Source organism: Ictalurus punctatus, chromosome 5 (assembly GCF_001660625.3).
Source record: "Ictalurus punctatus breed USDA103 chromosome 5, Coco_2.0, whole genome shotgun sequence".
Classification (NCBI taxonomy): Eukaryota; Metazoa; Chordata; class Actinopteri; order Siluriformes; family Ictaluridae; genus Ictalurus; species Ictalurus punctatus.
The window spans coordinates 17,717,417-17,729,734 of NC_030420.2; the positions used below are offsets into that span (position 1 = coordinate 17,717,417).

Genomic DNA, 12,318 nt, shown 5'->3' on the forward strand with positions numbered 1-12,318 from the left:
ATAGTAAATTAAAAATTGTTTTATTAAAACGGCCTGTTGCAAACCAACATCACTAATAATAATAATAATAATAATAATAATAATCGTCACCTTTGAAAAGTTATTCACACGTCACTTCCGGTGTTCTCGCCGATTTTGCCGTTGTCATGACAACGGTTGATTCCTGCTGAAGACCACGGAATTGACTACTGAATTTTCTGTCACATGCGTTATGCCTTTTTAATAAAGTAAAGCTGGTTAATGTTTCCAGATTTTTCGACGATGGCTTCAAGGCTTCGAGGATAAGCTCGTCCAGGCAGTGTTAGCTGGACAGCCATGTTAAAACAACAAACGAGGTAGCTGGCTCTCTCTATGATATACAGGGCTTAGATTAACTATGTTGTTCAGTTTAATTAATTAATTATTATTTTATTTATTTTTAAATAAAATGCACTCCAGCGAAATAGTAGCCAAGAGATAGGTCTTGTCTCAGTACTGCTTCGTGTGTATCGGAAGCAGATGACTGGAAGAGCCGATAGGTCTTGTCTCAGTACTGCTTCGTGTGTATCGGAAGCAGATGACTGGAAGAGCCGATAGGTCTTGTCTCAGTACTGCTTCGTGTGTATCGGAAGCAGATGACTGGAAGAGCCGATAGGTCTTGTCTCAGTACTGCTTCGTGTGTATCGGAAGCAGATGACTGGAAGAGCCGATAGTCTATCTTAAATTATGAATAAGAGTTCAAGTATGCTAATTAGCGCATAACGTTATGTCCACCAGCAATTTACCCCCTCTGCGAAATTTGCCCAGCTGGAGCCGGGTTGGAACCCTCGACCGGGTTCGTGACACTCTTCTAGTTTCCTGTGAATGTGAGTATAAAGCAGCACCATCAGACAGACAGGGCCACAAGACTGCTCAGACCAGTGTAGGGATGGACCCAGCTGGGGCGAGGGTAGCCTCACTGGAGAAAGACATCCAGTTCCTTCAGCAGACGCATAAAAGCACACTGGAGAAGCTACACGAGGAGATTGAACACCTGAAGCGTGCTAACAAAGGTGTGAAGAATCATTTTTAGTGTATTTCAATGTTATTCAGTATGTGGAGATTGTAAATAAGCAGCTGCACAAATTAAGCCTTACCTTTCTCACAGATGTATGGCTCTTTTCCAGAGTTGCAGTATCGACTGATTATGGGAGCAGAGCATCTTCCTCCAAGAGGTAGAATATAAAATGTGTGCATAACATTTATGTTAAATTGGAAAGATCTGTAATATGATTCTCTCTGTGATGTATCCAACCCTTGTTAGAGCTTAGTCCATCGGGCTTACATGAAAAGCAGTGTCAGACTGGAGTCTTCTGGTAATATCCTGCACCCACTCCACCTATTTTACATAGGAAACATTCACAAAATGACCAGAACCAGTACATTAATCTTTACTGCTTTGATCTACTTAAGCTCTGAAGAGAAGCCAGAGACAGTATGTCATAGTGTAGAACATAATGTGGCCAGCATTATGTCTCTGCTTCCTCTGAGGATCCGAGATGGTTCATCCCATCCTCCACGCACTCCAACCCTGCAGGAGTGTGAGGCCATGATTGGGCAGCTCTATAACACCAACACCTTGCAGTGTCAGGAGGTGAGGAATCTGTCAACTATATAGACCTATGCTAAATTCTCATGTCACTATTATTGGCTAAACTTTTATCTTAATTTAGGATGTACTATTTATTCAAACATATGCAACACTAAACTGTATCCATCAGATTTCTTCTGTTTTTGTGTATATCTCATTCTAAATAGTTTTATATCTTCACATGAAATACAACAAGGCAACCTGAGTAAACACATAATACAGTTTTAATTAATTAATTGACTTTTTAATGAAGCAAAATATTATCCAACAGCTATCACCCATGTGAAAAACTAATTGCCCCCTTAAACTTAAAATCTGGTTGTGCCACCTTTAGCAGCAATAACTGCAACCAAATACTTCTGATAACTGGAGATCAGTCTTTCACTTACGTCTAGGGTTAGGATTTACTCCTGTGCTATGGATCATTGTCTTGCTGCAAAAGGATTTTCTGGTAGAGAGCAGAATTAATGTTTCTCCCAATTATTGCAAGTTGCCCAGGTCCTGAAGCAGCACAGCGTCTCCACACCATCACATTTCCACTACCATTCTTTAATGTAGGCATGATGTTCATTTTGTGGAATTCTGTGTTTGGGATGGATGGATGGATGGATGGTTTACGCCAGATGTAACGGGATCCCAGTCTTCCAAACAGTTCCACTTTCTTCTCATCAGTCCACAGAACATTCTCCCAACAGGTTTGAGGATCATCAAGGTGTGTTTTGGCAAAACTCAGACGAGCCTTAATGTTCTTCTGGGTTAGCAGCGGTTTTCACCTCGCCACTTCCATGGATGCCATTTTTGTCCATTGTCTTTCTGATAGTGGAGTCATGATCAGTGACCTTTACTGATGCAAGAGAGGTCTGTAGTTCCTTTGATGTTGTCCTTGAGTCTTTTGTGATTTGCTGGATGAGTCGTTGCTATGCTCTTGGAGGAATTTTGGAAGGCAGCCACTTCTGGGAAGGTTCGCTATTGTGCTAAATTTTTCCGTTTGGAGATAATGGCTCTTGCTGTGGTCTTTTGGAGTCCCAGAGCCTTTGAAATAGCTTTGTAACCATTCCCAGACTGATGTATTGCAATCACCTTCTTCCCCAACATTTCTGGAATTTCTTTCAAATTTGGCATAGTGTGTTAAAGAGTAAGACCTTTTAACCAACTTCATGTTGTTGAAAAAGTTCTATTTAAGTGCTGATTTGATTACACAGGGTTTTCAGTAATCAGGTCTGGTTGTGTCTAGTCCAGATGAACCCCATTATGAATGCAGTTTCATAGATTTGGGGAAATAGTAACTACGGGGGCAAATACATTTTCACACAGGGCCAGTTGGTATTGGATAACTTTTTTGCTTCAATGAATGACATTATCATATAAAAAACTGTATTTTGTGTTTAGTCAGGTTGCCATTGGTTTATCTTAGATTTTGTTTTAATTTCTGAAACAATTTAGTATGAGATATACACAAAAACAGAAGAAATCAGGATGGGGCAAATACTTTTCACAGCACTGTACATATGTTAACATAATAATTAGTTGCTGGCAGTTTTTTTTCCATAGAACTGTTATACAGTATAGTGAACAAAAGAATGAGATCACATTAGTTGAGAATGGTAGATATAATTCTTGATTATACAAAATAAGTAAGCTCAAAATAAAGCTGTTGTTATGCTGCTTATACCTAGGCAGCCTGCTACCAAACGTGACTGTTTTGAAGTGTCTATAATAACAAATAATGCAGTAGAACATACTGTATAACTTGATTATAGACACACTGACCAGTCTCAACTAGCTTTAAAGTTAAAATGATCTCAAATTTACAATGCCTTTGGGAAAAATAAATTGTTGAATCATAGCATTCACATTAGTCAACAAATGTAAATGATTTTGAGAAAAAATAATATTGGCCAACGAGATATTAATGTTTATCATCTAGTGCACAACATAATCGCAAAGTGAATAAGGAACAAGGATTAAAAACACTTCAGACGCTGACCAATGATAAGTAACACAACAATACATATAAAGGCTGTATTTGTCTTTTATCTCAGCTGTTCCGTGTGAAGGCTGTTCTCAGAGACCTATTAAACAGAAAGAAACTCTCACCTGAGGTCTGCAATCTAACAAAGACATATCTTGCTGACAACACAAGGTACTCTTGTCAATATGTCACTATGTCAAGGTACTACTCAAAGACATATCTTCTACTAATGTTGTTATTTATTTCTTGCTTCCATAAGTGGAGAGTGGATACACATTCCAAAACTATCTCTTAAGACCTTGCCAAAAATACAGTAGGTTGACTCATCTGCATCTCTTACTTATAAAGAATATAGATTTATACAATGCCTTGCATAAGTATTCACCCCCTTGCTTTTTTCAATAATGGCTTTATTCACACCACTTATCCAGAAAGTCCAGATTTGTGGAGTGTCCGTGGTTATGGTTGTCCTGTGAACAGGTTCTCTAATCCAAGCTGTGGATCTCTCCAGCTCCTTCAGAGTTACTCCTGGCCTCTTGGACTTTGGTGGATGGTCTCCTCTAGGCAGAGTTTTGGTTGTGATTCTTTCAATATTTTAATAATGGATTTACTGGTGCTCTACAGAATGTTCAAATACTTTCAGAAGGGACCGTATAATCACACATTTTTAATGGGTTTTTTGGTAAACAATTTTGCAAATGAATTCCCCCAACACTTGGGTTATTTTGTGTAGATTCAGTTCCAGTTCCAGCTTGTAACACTTTAAAAATGTGGAATAGTTCAAGGGGGTGACGCAAGGTATTGTAGATTTATATATAAAGTATTGGAATGACAAGACCAATTCTAATGTTTTTTGCTATACACTGAAGACATTTGGGTTGGAGCTTAAAAGATGAATATGAGATCAGAAAGATCAGAATTTCAGCTTTCATTTCCTGATATTTATATCTTGATGTGTTAAACACCTTTGGTGGCAGACCACCCAATTTTTTGTAACTTTTTCCAGAAGTGTTGGAACAGACAGTCTTAAAGTAAATAACACTTAATATTTGCTTGCATATCCCTTGCTTGCAATAACTGCATCAAGCCGATGACCCACTGACATCACCAAACTCTTGCATTTTTCTTTTGTGTTGCTTTTACAGGCTTGTATTGCAGCTTATTTCAGTTATTGTTTGTTTTGGGGGTTTTCTCCATTCAGTCTGTTCTTCGTGAGGTGAAATCCATGCCCAATTGGCTTAAGGTCTGGTGACTGACTTGGCCAGTCTAAAACCTTCCACTTTTTTTTAAACTGATGAAGTCCTTTGTTGTGTTGGCAGTGTGTTTTGGGGAAGTGTCTTGCTGAATGATGAAGTTCCTCCCAATTAGATTGGATGCATTTCTTTGTATATTGGCAGACAGAATGTTTGTGTAGACTCCTGAATTTATTCTGCTGCTACCATCATCAAGATTACCATCAATAAAGAGTAGTGAGCCCATTCCAGAAGCAGCCATGCAAGCCCAAGCCATGACACTATCTCCATCATGCTTGACTGATGTGATTGTATGTATTGGATCATGAGCAGATCCTTTCTTTCTCCACACTTTGGCCTTTCCATCACTTTGGTAGAATCTTGGTTCCAGAACTTTTGTGGCTCATCTCCGTATTTCTTTGCAAATTCCAATCTGGCCTTCTGATTCTTACTGCTGATTTAGTGGTTTGCATCTTGTAGTATGGCCTCTGTAGTTCTGCTATTAATTAAGTCTTTTTTGAACAGTGGATTGTGGTAACTTCCCCCCCGGCCCTGTGGAGGTTGTTGTTGTCACTGACTTGTTTTTGTGTTTTACTTCACTGCTCTTACAAAATTTCTGTCATTAACTGTTGTGGTTTTCCTTGGCCAACCTGTTCCATGTCTGGTTGTTAGTACCACTGTGGTTTCTTCAGGGCATTCTAAATTGTTGTATTGGCTATGCTCAATGTTTGTGCAATGGCTCGGATTGATTTGACCTTTTTTCTGAGCTTCAAAATGGCTTACTTTCCTCCCAGAGACAGCTCTGTGGTCTTCATGTTGGTTTATCCTTTTTACCAAATGCAGTCTTCACAGGTGAAAGCTAGGGCTCAAACTAATATTAGACATTCAGAGCTGATAACTGTTTAACCAATCATCAGGGCACACATGGGCAACAAGAAACACCTGACAGTCACATGCAGGTCATTCCATCTCAAGTGGTCCAAACCAGGTTGACCTCACTGACAAGCATAAGCTATTGTATTTATCTTATAAACAGAATTACTGTAAAATACAAGCAACCAACTTTGCAGTTATAGGACCACTTGAGATGGAATGACCCATGTTGTAATATTTTTTATCACTTAAAAAATGGGTGGGTTTAAAAAATAGCAAGGTGCCATGTTTTAAGTTGTTTAACACATCTAGCTGTAACTCTCAGGAAATGAAAGCTGAAATTCTGATCTATCATCTCATACTCATCTTGTGATCTCAAAACTTGATGTCTTCCATGTATGGCAAAAACAATAAAATTGGCCTTGCCGTTCCAATACTTACTTTAGGAAGGGATATATATATATATATATATATATATATATATATATATATATATATATATATATATATATATATATATATATATATATAATACACACACACACACACACATGTATGTATGTATGTATGTATGTATGTATGTATAGCATTCTAGACCCTATTATGATTTGCTTATTTTCCTGCTGTAGACATCAGACCCAGGTGAGTGTGAGAGAGAAGGTTATTTTTCCTGTCATCAGACAGTCCCTGAGCAGCAACCTGACAGAAAGGCAGAAACGTGCCCAGGACGTGCACAAAATGCGGCTCAGAAGAGCGATCTTCTCCTAGCTACGTAACAGCTATATGCAACAGTAAATATAATGAATTACAAATGTGTTTTTTCTTGTTTTGTTTTGGGTTTGCCCTGTAAATTATAGTCAATTACTCCTGATGGCTGCTAAATCCAGTTACTTATAGCTTTAAACCTCTAAACACAGTAGAAAGTCACATGGACACATTCTGAAAACATATAATAAATAATAGGCTAAATATTAGCCTACACAACTCTTGCTTGTGAAGTGGTATCAAGGCAATATCAAATTAAATAAGGCCAGCATGATATCTAAGGACTAAAGCATACTAGGCTGTGTTATTTTCATAGGAAATCTTCATTCTTCCTGGTGTGGTGTGATTTGGTTACCACCCCTAAGCAGATTATTTTCTTATAACAGCACATCCCAAAGTGTTTTATGCTCTTATAACACAGTCATTTGCCAACGATATTTTTTAAAATTAAGTAAACAATAACGCAGCATGCTTTTTAAAATTCAGTTTATAGTTAGGTTTAATGTTGTGGCAGTTAAGTCCTGTTATCACGAGGCATTAGAAAACTAATGAACACCTCCTGACCAGTCAAATTTAAGAATTCAACAACATTATAATATAAATAGAACGACTAAATTGTTATTATTACAACCGTAAAAGCATTGATTATGGCACAAAACAGTATAAGCTCTTTTTTTAGAATGTACACGGTATGGCCAAAAGTATGTGGACACCCGAGTTTCCCATTCTAAAAACGTAGGCATTAATATAAATTTGGTCTCCCCTTCACTGCTATAACTCCACTCTTCTGGGAATACTTTTCACTAGATTTTGGACTGGGGCTGTGAGGATTTGCCCATTCAGCCACAAGAATGCAAGAGGTTAGGCACTGGTGTTGGATGAGAAGGCCCCTTAGTTCCAGTGAAGGGAAATTGTAATGCTGCTGCATACAAAGACATTTTAGACAGTTGTGTGCTTCCAACAATGTGGCTACAGTTTGGGGAAGGCCATATGGGTGTGATGGTCAGGTGTCCACATACTTTTGACCATATGGTGTATTAATGTGTGAACAGATATTTTTCTTCACATATCAGCACTGTTTATCACCTGTGTCTGCTTTCTGCATTTATTTTTATTATTTAGCATTTTCTGAGCCTGCTGCAGATTCACTCATGCAAAACACATCCTGGACTGTACCTTTCATTAAAAAAAGGTATCATTGAACTGAATGGGTAACAACTCCTTCAATCTGACTCTTTTGAAAAATTTATTCTGTTACTCTTTTCCTATTGACTTTAGACTTTTATTTGCTGTTGTGGCATTGCTGTAAAATTGTAATTATTTGGGTCAAGGTGTTTTACCAGTGAGGATTGGCAAGACGAGATTTACTTTGTCATCTTTCTGGTTTATGTTTTATGGTATTTTATCACACAAATGTGAAATTAAAACTTTCAAGTCTTGGCTTTCCAATAAATAATAAGAGTATTTTAAAAATGGGTCAGACGAACATTCAGCTCGCCTTTTACTGAGATACCACTCAGTAATGAACCCTTTGCCCCTTTAGCTGCCCCTTTTAGGGTGCCATGTGCTTCTATGTGTAATATATTGGCTTCTGATCGCAGGTGACTACCTTGAAAATTCCCAGTCAGTTGAGAGATTTCAAACTTGACTTGAGTAAACTTAATCCCTTTTAATTTAATGTGAATGTTAAAGTGAAATGTGTGACACGAGTCACACTTTGCTTGTATTTCCTCATTTGTAAGTCACTTTGGATAAAAGCGTCTGCTAAAGGAATAAATGTAAATGTAAATATAAAGTGGAAACTTACCTTTTCCTCCTGTCTTCTCTGATGTGTAACGGATGAGATCCATACTCATTTCTCACAAGTAATACAACTGACTAATAAACTATTCAGCCTCTGTTCATAAAATACAGTAGTAACTACTAGCATAAATGTGTCACTATGTGTTCTCAAAATATTCTCGCTTTGCATGCTGTAGTTTAAAAAAGTCAACGCTGTCATATCCTTTGTGGGGACGTTTTAGCACAGAGCAATGAGTGCAGGTATGTACACACAAGTATATTTTTGATCACTATTTTGATTAAACAAGGGGAAGACACGGTTGTAACAAATTTTCCAATTAAAACATTTACCATATAAATGTAGAAATTGTCAGCACACTAGCATATTAGTGGCGGTGTTGTACTAACAATATCCGTTTGATTAAGTGCAAGTTAAACAGAACAGAACTTTTTTTATTGGCTCACATTTATATGAACATGAACAGTGTTTGAAAAGAAGTTTTAATTTGTGGAGTCTGTGTGCCATTTGTTCTGTCTGCACTACTGTAACATAAAATGTATAAAAAAAGAAAAAAAAACTCTAATGTGATTGGTACAGAAGTCATTTTAAAGCTGTTTAGTGTGCACTTAGGATTCATGCAGTACACAGTACTACTGTAACTAAAACCTTTTCATCTTCAGTATTATGTTTTTCTACTGCAGTGGAATTTAGAGGAAAGACCTTATAGTCACTAAAACATTGACATTCATCATTCATTGATCTTTATTTACTGCTTTATCCTAGTCAGGGTCTCAATCAACTGTATGAAATGTAACACTGGGTACAAGATGGGAGAATTCACCCCAAATGGAATGCCAGTCCAATGCAGGGCATCACGACACATAACCAATCCGCCTACCTGCATGTTTTTGGACAGTGGGATGATATTGGAGGAAACCCACACAAACACACACAGTACCCCGAGCTCAGGATTGAACCCTGGACCCTGGTGCTGTGAGGCGGCAGTGCTGCCCAGTATGCCATAATGTTTGTACATTTATTGAAGTTAATTTTTAATAGATAAAAAAAATTTGCTGCTTTATAGATTATAATTTTTGTGTATCCCATTTTATAAGATAAGGTATCCTATGCCTGTAAATGTCTATTTGAAGGACTTTTCAGGTTGTATTGTGTCAGACGGATAAAGCAGATGCGGTAGCAAAATAGTGCTTTTATTGAAAGCAGCGAAACAAACAAATTCAAAAAGTGAGACAAAGCAAACAGAGCAAAAACCAGGATAACAATAACAAACTGAATGATACTTTGTATCGTTTGGTGATTTGGAGTACATTTAAAAAAAAAAAAAAAAAAAACATTTCAGGATAAAGGGCATGGAACTCATTATAAAGGAGGATGTCCAGAACATCTTGAGTAGGTACCCAGCACCTTTCCTCTGTGCCATATCCACCCCATTGAATGAGGTACTGGAGTTTGCCATTCTTACAATGTGAGATGGATTTCTTGACTGATGTAAGGCAGTTGTCCCTCTATGTTGAGAGGTGCAGGGGTGTTGAAGGCGAAATGTCAGGAAGTTGACCTGGGGTAACAGGTTTCAGTCAGGACACATGAATGGATGGGGCTAAGCAGCAGCAGTTGTGGCAAATTCAGTTTTTAAGTCACCTCATTAATACATTATAGAATATTGTAGAGGCTGATGTATCAGTCTAATGCATGATGATCATGGTGATGAGAGGTGAGAGAACAATTCATAAAAATAAATGTTAAAAAAGCTCCTGGCCCTGACTATTGCACCTGGAAGTCTCAAACACTGTGCCGATCAGCTGTCCACCATCTTTACAGATATATTGAACTTCATTCAATTCAGTCATTTGAGCTGAATACTGTTCAAGCATGCTTCCAAATATCAGTTAAAAAAACAACAACAAAGTTAATGGGCCTTAATGATTACAGACCAGTAGCCCTCACCTCTGTTATCATGAATACTTGTTATTTCTCAAATCCAGTACTAAAGATCCACTGCAATTTGCCTACAGAAGCAAAAGATCTGTAGACAATGCAGTTAGTATCGGGCTTCCATTTGTATTAAAGCACCTAGCCTCACCAAACATATATGCCAGGATCCTCTTTGTAGATTTCTGCTCGGCATTCAATACCATCACCAGTGACACCTCCCACCCTGCTAATTACTGCTGGCTCAAATTTAGCCTATTACTCAAAAACACTTAAAATTCAACATAGAAGCAAATACTCACATCTCCGAACCCAGTTGGAGATAGAAAAAAAGACACCATCCGTGAGTGAGAAGAAGCAAGGGTCCAGATTTATTGGTTCCGTTCCACCACACGAGATCCACACCGATGAAAATTCTCAGAAGTGATCTGACACCCGGAGCTCAAGCTCCAGTATTTATATTGTATTTACACAGTAGATAACCAATATATTTCAGAAAGACTATGATATCAATACCAATAGGGTTAAAAAAGAGCTCATCTACATTACCATTATGTTTTGAAAAAGGCTTATCAAATTTACCATTATGTTTTGAAAAAGGACTTTCCAATTTACCATTATGTTTTGAAAAAGGACTTTCCAATTTACCATTATGTTTTGAAAAAGGACTTTCCAATTTACCATTAGGTTCGAAAGTGGAGAGAGACAAAACAATTTAGAAAGACCTTGTTATGTCTACTTGCCTGTCCTTGGCTGTACGAGAGTGTGTGTGTGTGTGTTTGCACTCCTCAGCTCTTATACTTCTTTTTGACTTTTTGACTAATAAACCATAGTGTGTTACTCTTAAAAGATCTTAAAGTGTGAATCCAATTCGTCAATATCCTCCCAATACCGCTTCTGTGTGTCTAGGTGCCCGTCTGGTTCTGGATCTGGACACTCTCTATCAGCTCGCGCATCTCACTGCTGACATCATAGTGCTACTTAACGTTCTTCGCAGCACCCCCTCTGGAAATGGAAATGCGGGGTCCCCCCCTCTCCGATACAGAATCCACCCCGTGAATGTGTGTATTGACGCCTCTACACAGACAGAACCTCCCTCCAGCTTTCAGTCTGAGGAAGATGTCACCTTCTCTGATCTGGGCTCTGACCATTCTTCCCTCTTCTCACCTATCAGTCCGCCCTACTCTCAGTGGTCTTCTTATTTCACCTTTGCTGACTATCCCATGTCCCCAGGACGCACCCCATTTTCTTCCCCCTACCGCTCTCCTCAAGATTACGCACCCACCAGTCCTGTGAATTATCAATAAAATTACATATTACTCATACTAGGTCTCCCTCATTTTTATTTCATGTCATTTTTATCCACAACATTACCTATTCTAAAATCTACCATCAGGAAAGAAATTCCACTCCCTGATAACAAACATTGCTAACCATTAAAACAGCTTTACACTGGCAATTTCTGTTATTAACCAGGCTGGGTAGACAGCATTCTGTAATCACTACAATGCTAATCTGCCAGTAACAAGCAATCTTGCACTAAATGGGTTTTTTGTTTTTTTTAATTGTTTTTTTTTATTTTTATGGATAATTGTGTTCTTGGTTCCTTCACTAGAACTTCTATATTGTTATTATTATCAATAATAATAATAATAATAATAATAATACATTGTACCATTAATGACTATTTATTAAATATTGGCTGTGTCCAAAATTGTATACTACCCTACTACAAGGTAGGTGAAAAGATGTACGCCAGAGGGCTAATACGTCCGAATTCTCAGTAGGCGAGAAACAGTAGGCAAGAAATACCTGGATGGCATACTGCTTCTAGCAAGATTTTGCAGAGTGCAACCAAAGGACACTACGCGAGTCAAGGGCCCCTTGCTCCCTAGGTCATCAATCAGTATATTGTGTAGATGAGTTCGAGCACTGGTAAGCACCCTGGACCCAATTGAGGACCCAATTGAGCCTCACAAACAAGCACCCTTAAAAGAGACTTTTATTCATTCATTCTTTGAAAAGTATAAGCTCAGCTTACCATGTTCTGACATTACCAAGCCGTGTTTTTACTTTGTTTGTCATTCCTCATTTGATCCTGTTTCTGTCCACAGTTCCCGTGTTTATGGCCTGA

At 38.1% G+C, this 12,318-nt stretch overlaps 1 protein-coding gene across 3 annotated transcripts; it reads left to right on the forward strand.

Moving 5' to 3' along the window:
* Positions 1-114: 114 nt before the first annotated feature.
* Positions 115-11,509, forward strand: LOC108265577 (coiled-coil domain-containing protein 74A). 3 transcript variants are annotated; one of them, XR_008396450.1, is made up of 10 exons: positions 117-335; positions 757-1,031; positions 1,146-1,193; positions 1,283-1,334; positions 1,432-1,612; positions 3,652-3,752; positions 3,841-3,894; positions 6,316-6,477; positions 7,574-7,643; positions 11,094-11,509. XR_008396450.1 is itself a non-coding variant. In XM_017468093.3 (9 exons), the coding sequence occupies exons 1-8, from the start codon at positions 316-318 to the stop codon at positions 6,452-6,454; spliced, it is 870 nt and encodes a 289-aa protein (XP_017323582.1). In that variant the 5' UTR covers positions 116-315; the 3' UTR covers positions 6,455-6,477; positions 7,574-7,924. The 3 variants fall into 3 exon arrangements, 1 of the variants encoding a protein (XP_017323582.1); XR_008396451.1 differs by lacking the exons at positions 7,574-7,643; positions 11,094-11,509 and adding an exon at positions 4,013-4,156 and having other exon boundaries at positions 115-335; positions 6,316-6,407; XM_017468093.3 differs by lacking the exon at positions 11,094-11,509 and having other exon boundaries at positions 116-335; positions 7,574-7,924.
* Positions 11,510-12,318: the final 809 nt, after the last annotated feature.

Excerpts from the sequence above, each read along its gene's own strand:
- LOC108265577 (XM_017468093.3), top strand. The coding sequence starts at position 316 with ATGTTAAAACAACAAACGAG. Across the intron at positions 1,032-1,145 it reads CCTGAAGCGTGCTAACAAAG|AGTTGCAGTATCGACTGATT; the intron begins GTGTGAAGAATC and ends GCTCTTTTCCAG. Across the intron at positions 1,335-1,431 it reads TGTCAGACTGGAGTCTTCTG|CTCTGAAGAGAAGCCAGAGA; the intron begins GTAATATCCTGC and ends GATCTACTTAAG.